The 24822-nt window shown below is 41.8% G+C and overlaps 1 protein-coding gene across 1 annotated transcript in view; it reads right to left on the reverse strand.

Moving 5' to 3' along the window:
• Nucleotides 1-2286: 2286 nt before the first annotated feature.
• LOC137422908 (peripheral myelin protein 22) overlaps nt 2287-24822 on the reverse strand; it is a 42179-nt gene continuing 19643 nt past the window's right edge. Inside the window, exons 2-5 of the mRNA XM_068109567.2 lie at nt 18767-18867; nt 17348-17453; nt 13814-13954; nt 2287-3235 (exon numbers count right to left, since the gene is read on the reverse strand). Of these exons, the coding sequence (XP_067965668.2) occupies nt 3078-3235; nt 13814-13954; nt 17348-17453; nt 18767-18867 (506 nt within the window). The 3' untranslated portion in view covers nt 2287-3077. The remainder of the gene's footprint in view (nt 3236-13813; nt 13955-17347; nt 17454-18766; nt 18868-24822) is intronic.

Raw genomic sequence — 24822 nt, forward strand, 5'->3', positions numbered from 1 at the left:
ACAGCAAACAAATGCATTATTCACAAGCATTTACTAGAAGGAAACAAATTCTGTAGTTCTAGCACTGGACAAAAATTCCCCATCACCTCCTATATGAACTGCAAATCTACATGGGTCATATACCTAATCACTTGCCAAAAGTGCACCAAACAATATGTTGGAAAAACAGAGAATACACTCTACACACGATTTAATAACACCCGGTCAGAAATCAATAACTTCCACACCAGTCAGGGCAAATCTCTACCTTACACGATACACTTCAATCAACCGGATCACTCTATAAATGACATTCAGATCTCTGCCATTGAATCAATCACAAATCGATCACACACCACGATTCTGAAACGTGAGTCCTTTTGGATACATAAACTTCGGACAAAAGTCCCTCATGGCATAAATTTTGATGACTAAAGCATGTTCCCACATCAACCCAATCAAATTGTTAACCGTAACCCATTCATTCATTCATTCATTCATTCATTCATCATTCATTCATTCATTCATTCTACCTTTATATGTCATTTATATAAATATATAAATATATTATATGAATATAAATGGGATATGAATATATGCTTGTGTGTTTATGTATGTATATCTCTATATTTGTATATGCACGTGCACCCTAACTGTAACGCAAACGGTCACTTCCGTTGAACTTGGGGCTGGTGAGTGAACTTGGCGTGGCTCTTCCTTCTGTATGCATTTTCTACACACCTCACATCTCACACACATATCACCATACATACTTGACTGATATACATGCCCCTTGTTTTTGTAGACTCAGAGAAGACCTTTGTTGGTCGAAAGCTTGTCGACAATTAAAGATCGACGTCCTGAAGCTACGTCCGCGTCTTATTTAATCTAACGATTATATATATATATATATATATATATATATATATATGTACGTTATCAGGAATACCTAAAGAACATCCTATGTTGAGCTTGCACTGTGTGCCAGGGGTTTGTGAGATCATGGCAGGCGTTCTTCGCACTGCTGAATCACCATTCACCAGTGAGGGTGGAAGTGATTCCTCGTGGCGAAACCAGTGATAAATCCAAATGGATATACACTTGCACAAAGACCTCGGGATCCCTACTACCCTGCTTTCTCTACCTCTGCTACTGCTTTCTCCTGTGCTTCTCAATTACCTTCACAATACAGTTGTCACAACTGCCACTATGGCTCACTGCACCGCCAAGGTGACCATACACTGCTTTGTTGTCAATGAGTTAAAACTGCCTCTATAAGTCATTACATCTTCAAGTCAATCAATGCATGATCGATACAACATCTCAAAGTGTTTAAATATTGTGACAGCCCTAGATTCACAAATAGAGAGTTTGTGTTGACATTATATTGTTATTTCTGTGTATTTGCTGAATTTTATTCAAGGTTCAGTTATCTTAATATAATTCACCAAATGTCTGTCTGTCCGTCCGTTCCCAGGTACCGCAAAAACGGCTGAATCGATCGCAATGATATTTTGGGTGGGTAATCCTGGGCCCCCCTGGAGTAAAATAGGCTATATTGTTTTTCCAAATTTTCAAATTTTCAAATTTTCCAGTTTTTTCCAAACACGATGGAATAATATTTACCGATATGAACAGTGATGTGGCTTTTATTGAAATTCTACAAATACTGTTTAGATTTTAATGATTTGCGTGTGATATGATTTAACAGATGTTTATATAAATTGTTTAAAATAAAAAATCCTTAAATTTCTGATATTTTGCCTTTTCATTTGGGCCTCCCAATTGAAGCCCTGCCTGTAGGGCGGGTACCGTTGCTAGTCTGGATAATTTGAGGGCAGTCACATGATAAATGTCATGTGATTCCCTCCCAGTTAACACTAGGAGAGTCACAGATGGCCAATCGCAAGCTTTAACTCTTAAGGTGATGCCCAAATGCCGATTTTATATACACGGGGGAAGAAAGGGGAGAGGAGGCTGAAGCTTACCTGAGCGATCCCGCCGGGCAGTCTTCAACCGGCAGGAAATAAACGATGTGTAAATTGTTCATAAAGTTAGTTTTTCTTTTACGAACACTTTGGCATGAGTCCTGTTTCCCTAGTATTTGAAGAAACGGCCTCTTCACTCCAACCGCTCGGAATTCAGGTGGCAATCGGCTCCATGAAGGTGTGGTTTGTGCCTTTTGGGGCACGGTCAAGCAACTGCGGCCCGTGGCTGGTCGCACACCCCCGGGCACGTGACAATGCCATGATCGTATAAATAAGGCGTTTTCCTGTAGGTTTGCTTGACACACGGATGAGACCCAAATGCAAGCAACACGTTTATTTCTGCCGCCGTGACGCGATACATCTGAGCAGACACAGCGAGACATTTTACCACGACAAGCGGTATCCAGGCGAGTCCTGTGAGGCGCCAGCGTACCTGTACTGCTGTAAAAACGGACGGGTGCCGTACAAACAAATGGGAGTACAATGTAGAGTTGAGTCCTTGGTTCACAATTCAAGTATTGTTGGTTAATAAAGTATGCAATTGGTTGATTTCTGTCTATCCTAATAAAAAAAAACCCGGAAGTGTAACAGTAAACCGTGTAATAAAGTAAGTGCCTCCAAATGTACATTAAAGGTAAGTAGAGCCACGCGGCATGCCGAGTTGCCAACGTGGTTGTTTTGTTGTTAAAATCCACAGTTTGCAGCACCATTGAATCATTTTGCGAGAGGGCAGACGCAGCACACCAAGCTAATATTCCACTCTATCAAGCCGTGCATGCTGTTTTAGGCACTAGTCTATGAGCAGCGTTTAAGGGGCACGCGTACACGAGTACTTGAGCGCTTTTGTATTCATTCATAGAACCATTTGTTAAACCTCAACAAAAAACGAAACTAAAGGTGCTCAATGTTTTACGAAAACACGACCAGTTTCATGGACTAAGCATATTTACAAAACATGTACAATGCAGGCTGATATAAAGGGACACGTGAGAAACTTTAAGGTCAAAGATTAGTCTCAGAGATTAAAAACAACTCAGGTTGCACCTGTAAAAGTAATCGAAAACAAAGTGATGGGGTGTAGAGGTCTGAAGGTGGTCAAACTGCGAACAGCTACTCCTTCTTTCGGAGGAAGCAATAAATGGATCCGCTGAACAAGGTCAGGGGAAAGGACACCCAGGCCAGGATGTAGGAATAGCCCGGAACACCCACGTCCATCATGGGCTGGAAGTAGCCCACGTAGATGGACGCAGCGCACAGCACGCAGATGCCTTCAGGAACAGGAGGTGGCACAAGGCAGGAGGACATTGGTGAGGAACACACAACAAGCTGGCTTTGGTTCAAGCATCGCAAGTCACAACCACCATCAATACCTTTTCACAAAACTTCCAATCACGTAGCACTCGGTATCTCTTTCATTTCAAACTAACCCTCGGGTTTCGGCCTGAATGTGTACAGACCGGTCCATTCCCTTATGAGGACACCTTGAAGAGTCCTAAACCTAAAGGAGTACCGATCCTTTCCATCATAGGGGGCATCTTTTTGTTATGCTCTGCGACCACATTAGTCCTCAGCCTGAAGTCTCTCCAAAGCACACATCAATGCTGCTTCCATTCAGTCAATATAAACTCCACGGTCTAAGGCCTCACATGAGAGTTCGGTAGCCATAACCCAGCTGACCATAAAACAACGAGAAAGCATCTGAAAATGCAAAGCCTGTCAGCATCCTTTTCTATTCAGTTGCCTTCTTCTTCTTCTTCCGTATGCTCAAAATAACGAAAACAGTTTTTTAAAAATACAAAATTAAAATTGATGATTTTATGTAACCTTGACTTTTGAGCCTTAGATCTAAAAAAAAACAAAAAACAATCGACTCCTACCTTTTGATTGGTGTACCAATTCAGTGACCCAATATGCAAAATCTTTAAATTTCAGGTCAATCGGGTGAAAATTGGTGATTTTACACAACCTTGACCTTTGACCTTTTGATCTACAAAAACAATCAGCTTGTAGCTTTTGATTGGTGGACGAATTCAGTGACCCGATACGCAAATTCTTTAAATTTCAGATCAATCGGGTGAAAAATGGTGATTTTATGCAACCTTAACCTATGACCTTTTCATCTAAAAAATAAATCAGCTTGTAGCTTTTGATTGGTGAATGAATTCAGTGACCCGATATGTAAATTCTTTAAATTTCAGGTCAATCGGGTGAAAATTGGTGATTTTATGCAACCTTGACCTATGACCTTTTCATCTAAAAAATAAATCAGCTTGTAGCTTTTGATTGGTGAACGAATTCAGTGACCCGATATGCAAGTTCTTTAAATTTCAGGTCAATCGAGTGAAAATTGGTGATTTTATGCAACCTTGACCTATGACCTTTTGATCTAAAAAATAAATCAGCTTGTAGCTTTTGATTGGTGTACCAATTCAGTGACCCAATATGCAAAATCTTTAAATTTCAGGTCAATTGGGTGAAAATTCGTGATTTTACGCAACCTTGACCTTTGACCTTTTGATCTAAAAAACAATCAGCTTGTAGCTTTTGATTGGTGAACGAATTCAGTGACCCGATATGCAAGTTCTTTAAATTTCAGGTCAATCGGGTGAAAATTGGTGATTTTATGCAACCTGTTTTATGCAACCAACCTGTTTTATGCAACCTTTTGATCTAAAAAATAAATCAGCTTGTAGCTTTTGATTGGTGAACAAATTCAGTGACCCGATATGTAAATTCTTTAAATTTCAGGTCAATTGGATGAAAATTGGTGATTTTATGCAACCTTGACCTTTGACCTTTTCATCTAAAAAACAATCAGCTTGTAGCTCTAGATTGGTGTACCAATTCAGTGACCCAATATGCAAATTCTTTAAATTTCAGGTCAATCGGGTGAAAATTGGTGATTTTACGCAACCTTGACCTTTGACCTTTTGATCTAAAAAAAACAATCAGGTTGTAGCTTTTGATTGGTGAACGAATTCAGTGACCCGATATGCAAATTCTTTCAATTTCAGGTCAATCGGGTGAAAATTGGTGATTTTACGCAACCTTGACCTTTGACCTTTTGATCTTAAAAAAACAATCAGCTTGTAGCTTTTGATTGGTGAACGAATTCAGTGACCCGATATGCAAATTCTTTAAATTTCAGGTCAATCGGGTGAAAATTGGTGATTTTACGCAACCTTGACCTTTGACCTTTTGATCTAAAAAAAACAACAATCAGCTTGTAGCTTTTGATTGGTGAACGAATTCAGTGACCCGATATGCAAATGCTTTAAATTTCAGGTCTATAGGGTGAAAATTGGTGATTTTACGCAACCTTGACCTTTGACGTTTTGATCTAAAAAACAAAAACAATCAGCTTGTAGCTTTTGATTGGTGAACGAATTCAGTGACCCGATATGCAAATTCTTTAAATTTCAGGTCTTTAGGGTGAAAATTGGTGATTTTACGCAACCTTGACCTTTGACGTTTTGATCTTTAAAAAAAAAAACAATCAGCTTGTAGCTTTTGATTGGTGAACGAATTCAGTGACCCGATATGCAAATTCTTTAAATTTCAGGTCTATAGGGTGAAAATTGGTGATTTTACGCAACCTTGACCTTTGACGTTTTGATCTAAAAAAAAACAAACAATCAGCTTGTAGCTTTTGATTCGTGAACGAATTCAGTGACCCGATATGCAAATTCTTTAAATTTCAGGTCTATAGGGTGAAAATTGGTGATTTTATGCAACCTTGACCTATGACCTTTTGATCTAAAAAATAAATCAGCTTGTAGCTTTTGATTGGTGTACCAATTCAGTGACCCAATATGCAAAATCTTTAAATTTCAGGTCAATTGGGTGAAAATTCGTGATTTTACGCAACCTTGACCTTTGACCTTTTGATCTAAAAAACAATCAGCTTGTAGCTTTTGATTGGTGAACGAATTCAGTGACCCGATATGCAAGTTCTTTAAATTTCAGGTCAATCGGGTGAATATTGGTGATTTTATGCAACCTTGACCTTTGACCTTTTGATCTAAAAAAATAAATCAGCTTGTAGCTTTTGATTGGTGAACAAATTCAATGACCCGATATGTAAATTCTTTAAATTTCAGGTCAATTGGATGAAAATTGGTGATTTTACGCAACCTTGACCTTTGACCTTTTCATCTAAAAAACAATCAGCTTGTAGCTTTAGATTGGTGTACCAATTCAGTGACCCAATATGCAAATTCTTTAAATTTCAGGTCAATCGGGTGAAAATTGGTGATTTTACGCAACCTTGACCTTTGACCTTTTGATCTAAAAAAACAAAACAATCAGTTTGTAGCTTTTGATTGGTGAAAGAATTCAGTGACCCGATATGCAAATTCTTTAAATTTCAGGTCAATCGGGTGAAAATTGGTGATTTTACACAACCTTGACCTTTGACCTTTTGATCTAAAAAAACAATCGGGTTGTAGCTTTTGATTGGTGAACGAATTCAGTGACCCGATATGCAAATTCTTTCAATTTCAGGTCAATCGGGTGAAAATTGGTGATTTTACGCAACCTTGACCTTTGACCTTTTGATCTAAAAAAAAACAATCAGCTTGTAGCTTTTGATTGGTGAACGAATTCAGTGACCCGATATGCAAATTCTTTAAATTTCAGGTCAATCGGGTGAAAATTGGTGATTTTACGCAACCTTGACGTTTGACCTTTTGATCTAAAAAAACAAAACAATCAGCTTGTAGCTTTTGATTGGTGAACGAATTCAGTGACCCGATATGCAAATTCTTTAAATTTCAGGTCAATAGGTTGAAAATTGGTGATTTTACGCAACCTTGACCTTTGACCTTTTGACATTTTGACAAAATTATTAATTTGCCTTCTGCATGTTATCATAATAAAGCTTTGGTGAAAATTTGATGACAAAACTCAAATGGTAAAAAAGTTACGGTCCTCCGGACACACACACACACACACACACACACACACACACACACACACACACACACACACACACACACACACACACACACACACACACACACACACACACACACACACACACACACACACACACACACACACACACACACACACACGTGATTGCAAAACCCGTCTCCTACGCTAACAAGGAAAGTAACAACACAGAATACTCTTCAGCCAGGCAGTCATCGAAAGCATTAAAATAATCTTCTTCCTCCAAACAAGTATAGCGAAATCCGGTCTCCACCTATTTTTTTTTTTTTTTTTTTTTTTTGTATACTGAATCGAGGCTCGTGAAAGAGCTAAATTTGTAATAATTTGTGACAAACTATTTGTTTATTTATATTTATTTGTAATTTAGATTTCTTTTTTTTGACAAACATTTCTGTTTATGCAGGAATAGCGTCCATTAGAAACATTTAACTACCTCCACCACCTAAGGTGGGCGGAGGTTATGTATTCACCCTTGTTTGTCTGTCTGTGAGTAGGATATCTCAAAAAGTTATGGACGGATTCGGCCAAAACCTGGTGGACAGGTTGGGTGTGTGACAAGAACGAATTGACAAAAAACGTTTATCCAAAAATGAATTCATTTCATAACGTGTAAGAAATGTGTTGGGCTTGAATGCAAATTCAATTGTTAAGACTTTTTAAAGTTGGGAATATGTATCCTGAAAGTTATGAAATGTTTTTCTATTTAAAGGGAGATCAAATTCCATGTTACAAAACTGTGAGTGAATATTTTTGTACGCAGGCATTTTGTGATTTGGAGTCGGAGGGACATTTTGCAATGTTTTCATTTTGAGGTTCACAAATTCCTCCCTGACTGTGTGATGCAGTTGGAGGCCAAGGCGGTGTTGGTGGTTGGTTACAACTAAGCAGCGAATTCGTGAACAGAGCAGTATTGTACAGTGTACGCAGATGTTGCAAGTGCCTGTTGATCATCGTTTTCCTCGTAAGTGGAGCTCTCGGCAGATGGAGATTCATCAACCAGGTCCTCCACAAGATGTTCTCCCGAAAGGGTTTCAAAATAAACTGGAAGAGCACTCGGTGGAGCGCAAACCTCCGCCAGACCGAACAGTTTACGTTTCGTATCCCACTGATATCCCACTGATTTGCATCTGGGTTACCTACCCAAATTATCCACCAAGGTGTATCGTAATCCGTCCAGAACTTTTTGAGACATCCAACTCCAAGACAAACAGACAGACATCCGTGAAAACATAACCGTTGTCTTCCTTCGGTGGCGGAGGTAACTCTAGCTCATTTGATGGTTGTCTGGTGTTAGAAAGATAACCTAGGGAAAAGTTTTCGGTACCCATGGCCATTTCTTCAGGTTCCATGTCCGATATGGAGCATCGATGCCTTCCACTTTCGTAATTGTTCATATGAAGAACTTGTTGAGTCTGCTGATGGACGAATGTCCTTTTTATTATTTCTCATTATATCATCACAGAATTTTTGGTACCGTACTTATCCTGTCTGGATTGGTGTCCATGACTTGGCAGGCCTGCTAATAAATCTTGTTTGTAGCATTGGTGGTGGAACTGTAACTCAAGGGCAACCAAATCCCCTGCATCAATCTGTGGTTGCAGAATGGAGTCTTCTTTTCACCGAACGGCTTCCAGAAGTTGACCTCCGTGAATCCGTTCACATTTAACCAACCTTACCAGTGAGCCCTCTCCGGAAATGTGATCTTGTTTATTCTTGCTGGAATGGCATAGTGCACATTCATCTGGAAACGTGTCGTCTGTTCCAAGTTATTGCACCATTCACTCTTTCAGACGGAGGCGCTCGTTTACTGTGGGGCTCTCCAGTGCTTGGTCTCTCCCTGCCTCCCACCCCCTCACGTGTAAATATTGATCACTCCGTTATCTGGATATTCAGTGGCATCGGTAAACAAGAAAGAACAATTAGAGATTGCAGACCCTCGACAGGACATGTGTTGTGTGGTGCATTTTGTGCGCTTGTGTGTTACGTAATTAATAAAATAGCCCCGAGTGGGCTGATTGTCATCACTTGAGGTTGTAATTCAGATCTCTGCTGATTTGGGGGAACCCCCCTGTGATTTGGGGGAACCCCCTGATCCCGTGGGAGGCCCCCTGATCCCAAATCGAAAAAACTAAGAATGGACTGGACTATGGAGGAGAAGGGATGTATCGGGTTTCAGAGCAATCGTTTGGTAAACTATGAGGCCTGTTGATCCATTGGACCGAATTTTCATTGGTCTTCACCCACCTTGTAGCATACGCGTCTGCTGGACTCGGGGGTATTTTGGGTCTTCAGAGTCTTTTGGGTCCGCTGGGTATTTTGGGTTATTGGGGAGTTTTGGGTCATCTGGGTCTTTTCGGTCCTCTGGGAGTTTTGGGTATTTAGGGGTCTTTGGGGTCTTAAGTATCTTTGGGGTCTCAAAGAGTCTTCGAAGATTGAAGGGGTCTCAGCAGTTTAAAGAGTTAAAAGGTACATTTCAATGTATGTAATGGTACATTTCAAGAGTAATTAATTAATAGACTACGTAATTAATGTAAACAAAATGTACGCCACACACACACATACACACATAACTCATCCATTTATAGTAGACTAGCCAAAAGCACCCGGGTTATTTTTGAATGAAGTTACTACTATAATTCAGCTTTTACTCGCGGCCGTAGAAGATTGACTACTATAAATCAGCACAAACATTTTTTGTTTCAGAGGTTTCCTCCTATCTTTCACCGTTCAGGAGATTAGCGCATGCACACAAACAAACAAACAAAAACTTTCTTTTATATATATAGATAGACTAGCCGAATGCACCCGGCGTTGCCCGGGTTGTTTTTGAATGAATTTACGACTATAATTCAGCTTTTACTCGTGGCCGGAGAAGATTGACGACTATAATTCAGCTCAGTTTTTAATTGCGAAATGGGCCCAGCCTGGCCGAGGCCACCTCGACCGGCCTCGCCACCTAGCGTATAACCTTCCTGGAGCCCGTCCCGACATTTTTGGTTCTTTTTGAATGAAATTACTACTATAATTCAGCTTTTACTCGCATCCGTAGAAGATTGACGACTATAATTCAGCTCAGCTTTTAATTGCGAAATGGGTCCAGCCTGGCCGAAGCAGCCTCGACCGGCCTGGCCACCTCACTTATAACCCTCCGGGGCCCGTCCCGACATTTTTGGTTCTTTTTGAATGAATTTACTACTATAATTCAGCTTTTACTCGCGGCCGAAGAAGATTGACTACTATAATTCAGCTCAGCTTTTAATTGCGAAATGGGCCCAGCCCGGCCGAGGCGGCCTCGACTGGCCTCGCCACCTAGCCTATAACCTTCCCGGGGCCTGTGCCGACATTTTTTGTGTCAGAGGTTTCCTCCTATCTTTCACCGTTCAGGAGATTAGCTTGTGCAGTCAAACAAACAAACAAACAAACAAGAAGACGTCATGCGGAGCACGATACTTGCAAAATACGCCCCCCCCCCTCCCCAAGAAAAAAATTCCAATGATACAGCAAATTGTCCATTTCATCAAGATTAAAATTGACAATCTTGATCAAAGCTCGGGTCAATAGGAAGAAAATTGACGATATTTCAGATGAAAATGATGATTTTTGGACGGTTGACCTTGAGTTGACCGTTGACCTTTTGACCTCAAAAATAGTTGGTTTCCCTATTTAGTGACAACGTGCAAATGCTGTTCAATTTTCAAGTCAATCGGATGAAAATTGACGGGTTTTTTTCAGATAAAAAGTGATGATTTTGGAAGTTTGACCTTGAGTTGACCTTTGACCTTTTGACCTGAAAATAGTACGTTTCCTAATTTAGTGACTCGATATGCAAATGCTGTTCAATTTTCAAGTCAATCGGTTGAGAATTGATGGCTTTTTAGATGAAAATTAGATATTTTAAACATTTGACCTTGAGTTGACCTCTGACCTTTCAACCTCAAAAATAGTATGTTTCCCAATTTAGTGACTCAATATGCAAATGCTGTTCAATTTTCAAGTCAATCGGTTGAGAATTGACGGCTTTTTAGATGAAAATTGATTTTAAAAATTTGACCTTGAGTTGACCTTTGACCTTTTAACCTCAAAAATAGTTAATTGCCCAATTTAGTGACTTGACATACAAATGCTATTAAATTTTCAAGTCAATCGGATTTAAAATGGCGATTTTAGAAATTTGACCTCCAGATGACCTTTGACCTCAAAATCAATAGGCTTCTCAATTGAGACGACTTATACAACTTGGAGAAGTTTCGTGACGATTGGTTTAGAATTGTGACCTGTAGGCCGGTGACAAACAGACAAACAGACAGACAGACAAACAGAACCGACCAATATACTTGAAAAATCTTCGATTTTGCAAGTAACAAACAAAAACTTTCTTTGATATATATAGATAGAAGATAGATAAGTGAAGAGTAAGGATCCGAAGTTTCAGGGGCTAACCACACCTGATAGCCCCCAGGATCCGAATTCGACAAATATAAAATCAAACCATCTGAGACCGAGCAATCCTGAGGACCATCAACTAGAAGGGCTGTATCGGGGTTCAGAGCAATTGGTTGGTAAATAAGGGATGAGTAGGGATATGAAGTTTGGGGGTAACCCTCCTAGGATCCCCCATGATCCGAAATCGAAAAATCGAAGCCCAGCGATTGTGCGGACTATTGTGTTGTATAATGTGTCAAGTTTCATAACAATCAGCCGGGTGACGAGGGAGGAGTAGGAAAAACAGCAAAAAGTTAACGGATGGAGTGTCGACCTGATGGATGGACAGACATCCGGACATGATGACCCATTCTCTAATGTCATCTCTTCGAGAATCGAGATAAGATGACCTAATAGTACAGAAGACATAATTAATATGTTCTAATAGTTAATAGACATACTCACATTCCAATTGTACCTATTTCATAGATATACTCCTTCAGATGTGATCTATCATATTTATTTCAGTAGAAACACATCCTCTATTTGGGAGCAGCCTGGTGGATGGGAGGGTGAAGGGGATAGTGGGGAGGTAGGGCAAATATATTTTGTGCCATGGCTGGTGTTGGCTTAGCGGTTTGGGTGCTGGCTTGGGATCCAAGGATCCTGGGTTTGAATCCCGGTCAATCGCTGAATTAATGCCAGGTGGGTTGACTCAGCCTGTCATCCTTCCAAGGTAGGCAAATTGCGTACCAGTTCACTGGTAATTCCCTGTGTGTCGCAACAGGTGACTAACAGGGTTGGCGGCAGGAAGGGCATCTGGACCATAAAACATTGCTTCAAAAAGGGGACCACGGTGCCTGAGAAAGGCTAACCCCTGCTCTGCGGGGTAAAATGGCCTCTAAAGGTGGTTCTTTGTTTCTTCAAGGCTAATAATACCTCCTGTCTGCAGCAGGGGTCAGTGAACCACTTGCACTGTTGCATGTGTACATGTGGAAACCAAAAGTCGACTCCCACCCCCTCCCCACCCCCTTGTAGGGCGGAATTATTTTTATGGCCATTACCTGACACTGGGTACTACCAACACGTGTGCTAAATTTGGCGGAGATTGGCCCAGCCCTGTTTTTTCCTATGATTTTCAGACGTACATACACACGTACACAAGAAAAATGGCGGGGACAGAGGTTGTGGTTCCACACCTGTCTGTCTGTCTGTGGGCCAGATATCTCAAAGGTTGTGGACGCATTCGGATGAAACTTGGTGGACACGTTGGGTATTTGCCAAAGCCGAAATGATTAGATTTTGGTGAAGATACTATTTTGGATCCCGATACTATAATTTTTCAAAATGATTCTTCAGAATGGAGAGACAGGGCCAAAAAAGATATATAGCACGATATCTCAAAAAGTTGTGGACGGGTTGTGGCAAAACCTGGTGGATGAGTTGGGTCGGTGACAAGAACAAACCGATTCGATTTCGGTTCAGGTCCGTATGCAGATCCGGCCTATCAGTGGGATACTAAACTAAACTGTTCAGCTTGGTGGAGGTATGCGTTATACCAAGTGCCGTTTTTTTTTTTTTTTTTTTGTTGTTGCAGGATCGAGGCTCGTGAAAGAGCTAACATTTATCACACAAAAAATCAAACAGACACACAAAGTATATAATAAGGGGAGCTATATAATAAGGGGAGCGGAAGACAAGATGGGGAGAGAGGAGGAAGCACACAAACACAACATTTGAGAGCAGGGACATCAGGAAATCTGTGGGAGGGAGGGGGCTTGGGGGGGAGGAGGCGTGGGAAGGGGGGAGGGGTGGGAGAAGTATAAAACACAAGGACACCAAGGACTTCCAGGAAAGAAGTTGGTATTTCAAAAAAGTGTATCTGGGGTTAATTAGCGGGGGTAGAAAAGATCAAGGTTTTGGATGGGGGAAGATAAGAGATGGTGGTGAACAGCTGTTTTAAAGACCTGGAGGGAGGAGTGGGATTGAAGAGAGTGAGGGGGTTTGTTCCAGAGGTGGGAGAAATGGGGAATGAAAGAGTGATGGAGCCGTTATTGTTTTATTCGTGATTGTGTGTGTTTGAAAACGCTTAATGAGAAGCACGAACAACGTTAATAACGAGTGTATCTTTATCTATCGAAGGTCTAGGGTCTTGAAAGATTGAAGCCAAAAAGGTAACAAGCAGACAGTGCTGTATCAACACAGTTGGACAAAACAGGCATGGGAATGAACAAACAGGAAGAGAGGAGAGATGGGGAGGAGACAGTATTCCGCAAGCCTGATGATGAGGAAGGGCTTATGGGGGATGACATGAAATGAAGCTACACCATCTGCTCGAAGCCCTGGAGGGAAGCGTTGGATTGAACAGCCTCAGGAAGTCAGTTCCACAAACGGGAGTAAAGCAGATCAGCTCTGCATAGCTAATGCCGACGAGCAACAGTGGCATGCCGGCCAACTCCACCATCACTTACATGCCAAAAGCTGCAGTATGCCAGTGATGTAGAAGCGGCCACCCTTGTGTAGTGTGAACAACTGGCAGATGAAGGCAATGAAGGAGCTCAGGCAGAACACGACAGACAGAATCATGAGTCCTTGAACTGCCTGGATCCAGTCTGCGGGGAATGACGAACATAGTGATTATCCATCCTGCACCATGTAAATTATTCGATGTCCGAGGTATTCTTTCTTCTAACTTTTACTGTACAACTTAAGCAATGAACTCACCAAGCAGTCTCTCTAACAAGTAGTGCCTTGATTAAAGCTTCTTTCTTGTTTAGAGAGGTTGAAACTATTACATTAATGAACAGGATTATAAATAATTAAATTGATATATGTGGGGAAATGACATTCCCAGACCAGGAATGGAACCCAGGTCCTCTGGAGAACCACACCAGTGCTCTGCCATCTGAGCTATCTGGGTGACCCTGACTGAGCATGCAATCTTCCCACACATATGATTGCCACACTCTTTCCGTCAATGCTTCCGGGACACTCGCTGCCAACCATAGGAGCACCAACGGCCTGAACACGAGAGGCTCGTCCTCCGATGGGGGGGGGGGGGGGGGGGGACAAATCCATGTCCTCTGTTACAAACACCACTGGGGGCGTAGTGAGGGCAATTCGATTAATGAACAGGAACAGGATTAAGTAATTAAATTGATATATGTGGGAAAATTGCACGCCCAGACCAGGAATCGAACACGGGTCCTCTGGTGAATTCTGGTACGGTTCACCGGAGAACCTGGGCTCGATTCCTGGGCTGGGCGTGCAATTTTCCCACATATATCAATTTAAAGAGTTTGGAACATTCCTCAGAGTTAAAAATAAAACATGTTGTTATGTTGGAGGGGGTATGTAATAGGTATAGGATGTTAAATTGGCGTGGTCGGCATGCTCGTGTGGGTTAATAGTTGCCTACACCTTGGCATGAAGCTACATTACCAGCTCGAATGTAGGTAGCTTCCTTTAATTTGGCCATTCAGGAAGCACATTGCTTCGACACAGAGTCTACGTTAGCAGAACCTATCTACATTGTTGAATCTGATGAATGACTGTATATTTATTTATTTATTTTTAAAAAAAATTAAAAACCAGTGACATCTCTCACCCATAATTAGAAGGAATAACCAATCAGCTGTCACCTAATCAATTACCACAGGTGCTGAGGATTTCATAATTAACTCTCATGCTAAAGAAAGCTGCATAAAGCAACCAAGAAAAGCTGCACAAGGTAAGCACTTTGCTGTTTCAAACCGTACCTGTGTTACTCTACAGCTGCAGACATTTGCAAGTGGCACATATATGAAAATCCCAATTGCACATGCCCCCTCAGCCACCGAACTGGTTTCATCAATTGCTGGGGAATCATCAGCGACAGCAGAGACAAACACGGCTCACCGAGTCCACAAGCATGTACCACGTGCAATGCCAATAGCTGGTAACATTCAAATCTCAAAATCCAACTAGAAAGAGCAATCACAGATTGCAGACCATTGCCAGGATATGTTTGTAGTGGTTTTTGGGGCTTTTGAGTTAAAACAAATATGGTGGCCGAACCACGTGACCGATGACGTCATCATTATTTTTTTTCCCCACCAATTTATCCCGAGATGACGCTCAATAAGTTTCATCTTGATCGGATGAAGTTTTGTACTTGTCAAGCCATAATGGAGGCACCTATGACATCATCATTAACATATTTTATTCCCCATGGAGAGTTCTTTACAAGAGCGGTGTCTCAATTTTTTCGATGCAGCGCTTTCTGAGATAGAGGCGCAAAGTTTTTCGGTTTTTCCAAGATGGCACCCATACCACGTCAGCTATGACATCATAATTATCATTTTTTTAAATTATACAGGTGGAGTTGCACCTGTGGTGAAAATTTCCTGTCAATCGGACCAACTGTTGCAGAGAAAATTATATTTATTCTGTGCAGACAAACAAACAAACAAACAAACAAGAAGACGTCATGCGGAGCACGATACTTGCAAAATCCGTCCCCCACCCCCAAGAAAAAAGAAAATCCATTGATACAGCAAATTGTCCATTTCATGAACATTAAAATTTACGATCTTGATCAAAGCTCGGGTCAACAGGATGAAAAGTGACGATTTTTCAGATAAAAATGATGATTTTGTAAGGTTGACCTTGAGTTGACCTTTGACCTTTTGACCTCAAAAATAGTTAGTTTCCCTATTTAGTGACTCAATGTGCAAATGCTGTTCAATTTTCAAGCCAATCGGATGAAAATTGAGGATTTTAAAAACTTGGCCTATGTTGACCTCAAAAATAGTTGGTGGTTGAATTCAGCGACCATATATGTAAATCCTCTTAGAATTTCAAGTGAATCAAATGAAAATTGGTGATTTTAGAAATTCAGCCTACGTTGACCTTTTGGCCGATGTTCACCTAAAATATACTTGGTGGTTGAATTCAGTGACCAGATATGCAAGTCATCTTCAAATTTCAAGTCAATTGGATGAAAATTGAGGATTTTAGAAATTTGGCCGATGTTCACCTTTTGGCCTATACAACAACAACAACAACAACAACAACAACAACAGGCATTTTAAGGCTATTTTCCCTGCAAGAGCGGGGGTTAGCTTAGTGTCTTTCCCTGAGGAGAGGCTTCCGTCTGGCCACTCTGCCATAATTCCCAGATCGGTGGCGTGTTGCAGTGATGGTTGTCCTTCTAGAAGTTTCTCCCATCTCCACACAGGATCTCTGGAGCTCAGCCAGAGTGACCATCGGGTTCTTGGTCACCTCTCTTACCAAGGCCGTTCTCCCCCGATTGCTCAGTTTGGCCGGGCGGCCAGCTCTAGGAAGAGTCCTGGTTGTTCCAAACTTCTTCCATTTAAGAATTATGGAGGCCACTGTGCTCTTGGGAACCTTCAATGCAGCAGAGATTTTTTTGTAGGCTTCCCCAGATCTGTTCCTCGACACAATCCTGTCTCTGAGCTCTGCAGGCAGTTCCTTCGACCTCATGGCATGGTTTTTGCTCTGATATGCATTGTCAGCTGTGAGACCTTATATAGACAGGTGTGTGCCTTTCCAAATCATGTCCAATCAATTGAATTTACCACAGGTAGACTGCAATCAAGGTGTAGAAACATCTCAAAGATGATCAGGAGAAATGGGAGGCACCTGAGCTAAATTTCAAGTGTCATAGCAAAGGGTATGAATACTTATGTCAATGTGATATTTCAGTTTTTTTTTAAAATAAATTTGCAAAACTTTCTAAAATCCTGTTTTCTCTTTGTCATTATGGGGTATTGAATGTAGATTGATGAGGGAAAAAATGAATTTAAACGATTTCAGCAGAAGGCTGCAACATAACAAAATGTGAAAAAAGTGAAGGGGTCTGAATACTTTCTGAATGCACTGTATACATACATAACAACATGACTTGCCATTTTTTTTACATTGTTTTACACACACAATGTTCTCGCAATCTGCACAAGGTTACACCTCCAATTGCCTTCTCCAGGTTTTACGTTTGTTCGTACCTGCATCTGCGTCCTTGTATGGGATATCATGGCGGATCCAGCTGTTCTTAAGATATTGGTGGAAGAACCACAGATCGGTGCTGTTGTCATTCATGTTCCACCAGGACTATGGAAGAAAAGGAATACACGGAAGTAGATGGTGAAGCATAGATATCATCCTGATTTCTGCAACAATCATCCTGTATGGATTCATCATAACGAGATATTTGTATACTCTAGGTAATACTCTCAAAGGTTCTGATGATCATTGTGGAGGACTCTGCAGTGCTTGTGGTTCCCACCTCCTAATGGCGTCTTCCCCTTCCCCATACGCTAACCATTCCACCTAACCCATGCACCGTATCACCGAATCCCTTACTCGTCTATTCTATTCTTGCGTACGACAAATTACAGCTCACAGATCTGAGTCTAAGTTGGACAGCCTCATCACTGCCTGGTGTTAGGTGGATTGCCAGAAATCCTTCATCAAATTTCTGTAGGTGACAAACATTCACAATGTGATGAATAGTCTGATCGGGGTGACCACAGTCACATTCTGGGTTGTTGAAATTCCATTTGTGGAGGTGATGTGATGTCCTTGCATGGAGAGTGCGGATCATGTTGAGCACAGACCACTGTTAACCTGGGGCAGGATGAAACCTGGAAAATCTTCTGTCGGATCGCTGACCAGGTGTTTGTTAGCAATGTCGTCGTCTGTGCAGAAATTGCGCCTTTTGTCTTTTGTGTTGAACCCGCATCACTCAAAACATTTGCAGAGGATTTGAAAAGGTTTGTGTGACTTGAGTCGCATATTTGGTACATTCTGCAGGTCTTCATGGAACAGAAGCTCTGGATTGACTTTGATACAGTCTAACTCTCTCAAGATTCTTACCTTGTAGTTCACATCAGGGGGTGGAATGTTGGACAGGACTGGGAGCCACTGCACAGGTGTTGGTTTCAGAGTAACGCTGATTATCCGCATCAATGTTTTCAGGACCATGTCCAAGTGTTTTGTATGGCTGCTCTCTAGGACTGCTCCAAACAGGAGGACTGCTCTCCTTACCAGTAACCCCTACCCATCATTTCACCCAAACTCCTCGATTCTCCCAGTTATTTCCTCACCTGGTAACGTCCACACTTTACATATCCAAACTGTTCCCACCTGACACATACCAGCATTGTACAATGTTTGATGCTCCGAGCAACTGACTCCATCCCACCGGTTCACAGTATCAAGCTGATTCATTCACTTAATCTACCATTGCACAGCCACGGGACATTTTTGCACACCTGCTCCTGTTTTATCCACCCGGTTATCACCTTATCTTATTGTCTACATGGTTTACAACCTTGTTTTTTCTAACAACCATTCTAACAACAGAACCAGTGTGTACATGCACCGAAGTAGAGTAAAGAGTAGAGTAAAGATAGCCGGCTCACACTGTCCACTGTAGCTACGATGAGGAGCACAATGGGTGTGATGTGCAGCAGGAGAACGACAAAGAGCAGCAGAAGCATCTTGTCCAATGGAGACCTTTCACCTGTAAAAGAGAAACAGGGTGGTACACGGTGCTCAGGTAAGCAGCTTGGTTGTTATCGTTTTGTTTGTTATCATGTTTGCTTGAACCATGTGGATAACTAAAACATAACACTCGGGTTGTGTTATCAAAGGGGACTTTCCTGGCAGTGGAACCATTCCACTCTGCATTGTACAGGAATGGTTTTTCTTTCCAAGTGTTTTTTTCATTGTTTCTCTTCCTCAAAGTGCAAAATGGGATTCGAATCTCAAGTTGAACGTTCAACGGTAACATATGAGTTTGACGAATGAAACCGCACTGGGATTGCAGTGGGGGCTATCGGGACAGTCGAAGATGAGATTAAGGGGCACATGAGTGTCGTGGGTTCGTAAGGACAAAAGAAGAAGTTTCACTCAAACAAATAATTCCCTCCATGTTAGTATTTCTACCCTTACACAACCAACCAAAACAACATATACTAGAACGGCACTTGGTAGAGCGCATACCTCCGGCAAGCTGAACAGTTTACGTTTTCTCCCACTAATAGGCCGGATCTGGATCCGGACCTGAACCAAAATCAAATCACCTTGTTCGTATCACCTACCTGACTCTTCCACCAAATTTAGTTTGAATCTGTCCATAACTTTTTGAAATATTGTGATATTGTAGATATCATCTTAGAACAGCCTGTGTTGGCTTCGCGGTTTGGGTGCCGGCTTGGGATCCAAGGATCCTGGGCTTGAATCCCGGTGATCGTTGAATTAACGCAAGGTGGGTTGACTCAGCCTGTCATCCTTCCGAGGTCCGCAAATTGAGTACCAGTTCACTGGTAATTCCCTGTGTCGCAAGAGGCGACTAACAGGGTTGGCGGCAGGAAGGGCTGCTTCAAAAAGGGGACCACGGTGCCCGAAAAAGGCCAACCCCTGCCCTAAGGGAAAAATGGCCTCTAAAGGTGGTCTCTCTCTCTCTCTGTATATATCATTTTAGCCCCATCACTCAATGGTGAAGAATCACTCAAAAGATTCTCTGTTCTGCATCTAGATCTTCACCAAATTTGCATCAGTTCTTCCTTGTCACACACCCAACCTGTGCACCAAGTTTCAGCTGAATCCGTCACAACGTTTTGAGATATCCTGCCAGATATCATTTTTTGGCCCTATCTCTCAATGGCGAAGAATCACTTAAAATTATAGTAGCCAGATCCAGATCTTCACCAAAGTATAATCATTTTGTCCTCGTCACACACCCAACCTGTCTTCCCAATTTAGTTAGAATCCGTCCACAACTTTTTGAGATAACCTGTTCGCAGACGGACAGGGGTGAAAACATAACCTATGCCCACCTTTGGTGGTAGAGGTAAATATTGAATACTATATGTATGTATGTATGTATGTATGTATATACTAGTTTCTTTTTTCTTTTTTTTTTTCTTTTTTTTACATCTCATGCTCTTCCAGCCAAAGAAAGCTGCAAAGAGCAACCAACAAAAGCTACGCAAGGTCAGCCCTTTGCTGTTTCAATCCCTACCCAGATTCCTCTGCAGCTGCAGACATTCACAAGTAGCAGATGCATGAGAATCCCAATCATACACACTCCTCTGCAGCTGCAGACATTCACAAGTAGCAGATGCATGACAATCCCAATGATACACACACCTCTGCAGCTGCCAGACTTTATTCACTTGTTGGTGAATCATTAGCGACAGGAAAGACAGAATCGCAAACCCCGAGGCTCACAAGCATGTTCCATATGGAACACCAATAGCAGTTATCATGTAAATATCAAGACACATCTCTCACACATAATTGGAGGGATAATCAATCAGCTCTCACTGAATCAATTGTCAGTGAGTGAGTGAATCAGTGGTTAGAAAGAGCTTTTTACTGTATATTAAACGCATGTCGGATGCACCTGAGTTGCTTTCAGTGTGCAAGCGTGCCCCACTCATCTAATATGTATGTAATACAGTAGAGAAAGCTCTTTCTAATCAATGACTCACTCACTCACACACTCACTCATATAAATATTTAGTACATTCTAAGAGGGCTAGAAAGGTGACATTTCGCACACTGCAGCAACTCAAAGCCAATATCACAGGGGAAACCACAAAGCCATCAGAAAATTTCTGAAAACGAAAATATGCGGATACTAGATGGTATTCATAGAATACTTACCCTGCGCAGTCAACTTGTTGCGAGCCAACTCTTCTGTTTTTGAACATTTTTTTTCTTTGATTCAATATGGCTGTCAGACCACGTGAGCGATGACGTCATAAATTTATGTTCTCTAATATAATTGTTGTGTAGATCATGCTCAATAAATTTCAAACTGATCAACTAAGCGTTGTCCCTGTCGAATTATGACATCGTATTTAAAACACCAATGACGTCATCATTAACAACACTTATTCCCCATCCGGAGTTCTATACAATGAACCAGGTTTCAAAATTTTTTTCCATCGAGTGGTTTTGGAGATATAGAGATGCAACATTTTTTGTTTTTCCCAAGATGGCGCCTGTACCACGTGACCTACGACGTCATAATTATCATTCAAAAATTATACAGGAGGAGGCGCTCCTACGGTGAAATTTTGTGTCCATCAGACCAACAGTTGCAGAGAAAAACTTTTTTTTCATACTGATCAGATCAAGTGTTGTACTTGTCGAATTATGATGTCATGCTGATGACATCATCATTAATATATGTTATTCCCCATAGGGAGTACTTGACAATGAGCCATGGGGAGTAACAACGGTTGCTGAGAAAATGAATTTTTTAAAATGCAGACGCGCACACCACACGTACGTAACCGAATGCCTAACCCTGCTTTTCACTTCGTGAGCGCAGGGTAATAAAAGTCAGCCGGTGCAGTCTCAGTCTGCTCACTGCGGGTCACATGACACAAGACAATGGAGCTTACAATGGAATTGGTTGCTAGGCAATGCTAACACATGCCTCTTCTTCCTCTTATTTTATAACCTTTACCGTATTTACATTAAAAACTAGAACGGCACTCAATAGAGTGTATACATCCATCAGCCCGAACAGTTTCAAATCAAATCAAATCAACATTTATTTCCTTCAAGAAAAGCAACAGGTATAAAGAAGACATTTAAATAGCTGAAGGAGGCTGAATCCCAAAAAGCAAGCTTGTAGTGGGAACAGCCTCACATATACAGATAAAATAAATAAAATAAAAAAAACTACGAAATCACATCAAACTACATAACGTGTATAGTAAACCATGGTATAGATGGGAAAATAAATAAATAAATTCATGGGCAAACAATATCACAGGATGAATGAGTGGATCATTAGATCAATAAATTAATGAAATAAATGGTGAAAATATTGCTTAAGCTTGAATAAAATCACCAGTGTGAAAATTCAATCGACAAAGATTCTATAGATTTCTTAAACTAGCAACGGTACCCGCCCTACGGGCGGGGCTTCAATTGGGAGGCCCAAATGAAAAGGCAAAATATCAGAAATTGAAGGCTTTTTTATTTTAAACGATTTACATAAACATCCGTTAAATCATATCACACGCAAATCATCAAAATCTAAACAGTATTTGTAGAATTTCAATAAAAGCCACATCACTGTTCATATCGGTCAATATTATTCCATCGTGTTTGGAAAAACTGGAAAATTGGAAAACTTGGAAAAATTGGAAAAACAATAAACCCTATTTTACTCCAGGGGGGCCCAGGATTACCCACCCAAAATTTCGTTGCGATCGGTTGAGCCGTTTTTGCGGTACCTGGGAACGGACGGATATTGCTTCAGTTTGAATGAGAAATTATTGAAGGACGGAGATTTTTTTTTAATACCATCTGGCAATTCATTCCATAGTTTGGGGCCAGAGAAACGAATAAAAGCAAGGGTTCTGTGTTTGGGGAAATGTACATCAGTGGCGAATCTGGTATCATCCTCATATAACACATTAACACAAAATGAGTTGGTAGATACTGATACAGATGTACTCCTGCCCACTCGCTGAGTCAACTCGCGTTTCTCGGTTTTACTGTGGTATTTTTTACATGTCAGACACCCTGATTATGACAAGCATTCAGAACATGTTTTGTCAATACCCGAACCACATCCCTGGAAATGCACGAAAATGAAGAAAAATCACTTTGCCCTGGGTAATTGAACGCAGTTGCAAGGCCGTATATTCGAAAATCCCCAAAATACACAAGGGATTGCCCAAACCAATGATGAAAACCATCAAATTGAACCATTTACGTACATCATTTTATTCTTCCCTGCATTTTGTGTCACTCTGGTGTTGAAATACACCGCCCAGTACAAATACATCTGCGCCACCGGAAAGAGGGGAGTGTTAGCGTTGCCTAGCAACAAGTTTGAGTGTAAACCCCACCTCTTAAACTCCGTTTGAGTGCCGCATGTCACTATCATTTGTCGAGGCTCCATCCTTTTTCATTGCTGGGCATCAAGTAAGGAAGCAGCGCTTTCAAGTCGTTCGTACGACTCAGTCAGGGTTCTTACCAGAGACCTTCCAGATCCAGAGGGAATGCTCTAATCCATTTACTCCTGTGTCTGGTGGTGGAATTGCAGTGCTGGTTTTATTTTAGTGGAAGTTTTAAAGGAGGTAAATAGGGCAAGATGGAGAAGATTGTCATGGGGCCCGCAAGGCTAACCCCCGCTCTAGCAGGGAAAATGGCCTTAAAATGCCTGTTGTTGTTGTTGTTGTTGTTGTTGGAAGTCGCCCCAAACAAGGTATATTCAGCTACACTAGATAAGGGTCTAACATTACTTGGTCCATAAGGTAAGGTAAGGGTCCCTGTGGGCTGTAGGTGATTATTCAAATCACCTCGACTGTTGTTAAGGATGTGCAACGTGGGAGCAGCTACAAGAATGTGCCAATTACTGTTTGCTTTTCACTTCCGGTTACAAGTTACAGATCCTCCCCTTCCTTAACACTTATCTTCGACATATAATCACAAATTACGACTCTTGACATTGCCTAACAACCCATTAGAATGTAAGGAATAGTTTTCTTTTACAACCTTTATCGGATGGGAAGGACTGGGAATGGTGTTTCGGAGAGAATGGGAATGGTGTTTGGGCGTTTGGGAGGGATGGGCATGGTGGTTGGGAGTTTGTGAGGGACTGGGCATGGTGGTTGGGAGTTTGTGAGGGACTGGGCATGGTGGTTGGGAGTTTGTGAGGGACTGGGCATGGTGGTTGGGAGTTTCGGAGGGATTGGGAATGGTGGTTGGGAATATGTGAGGACCTATGCATGGTGGTTGGGAGATTGTGAGGGACTGGGCATGGTGGTTGGGAGTTTGTGAGGGTCTGGGCATGGTGGTTGGGAGTTTGTGAGGAATTGGACATGGTGGTTGGGAGTTTGTGAGGAATTGGGCATGGTGGTTGGGAGTTTGTGAGGAATTGGGCATGGTGGTTGGGAGATTGTGAGGGACTGGGCATGGTGGTTGGGAGTTTGTGAGGGACTGGGCATGGTGGTTGGGAGTTTGTGAGGAATTGGGCATGGTGGTTGGGAGTTTGTGAGGAATTGGGCATGGTGGTTGGGAGTTTGTGAGGAATTGGGCATGGTGGTTGGGAGATTGTGAGGAATTGGGCATGGTGGTTGGGAGATTGTGAGGGACTGGGCATGGTGGTTGGGAGTTTGTGAGGAATTAGGCATGGTGGTTGGGAGATTGTGAGGGACTGGGCATGGTGGTTGGGAGTTTGTGAGGAATTGGGCATGGTGGTTGGGAGTTTGTGAGGAATTGGGCATGGTGGTTGGGAGATTGTGAGGGACTGGGCATGGTGGTTGGGAGTTTGTGAGGGACTGGGCATGGTGGTTGGGAGTTTGTGAGGAATTGGGCATGGTGGTTGGGAGTTTGTGAGGAATTGGGCATGGTGGTTGGGAGTTTGTGAGGGACTGGGCATGGTGGTTGGGAGATTGTGAGGGACTGGGCATGGTGGTTGGGAGTTTGTGAGGGTCTGGGC

This window comes from Myxine glutinosa, chromosome 3 (genome assembly GCF_964187855.1).
Source record: "Myxine glutinosa chromosome 3, kmMyxGlut1.1, whole genome shotgun sequence".
Classification (NCBI taxonomy): Eukaryota; Metazoa; Chordata; class Myxini; order Myxiniformes; family Myxinidae; genus Myxine; species Myxine glutinosa.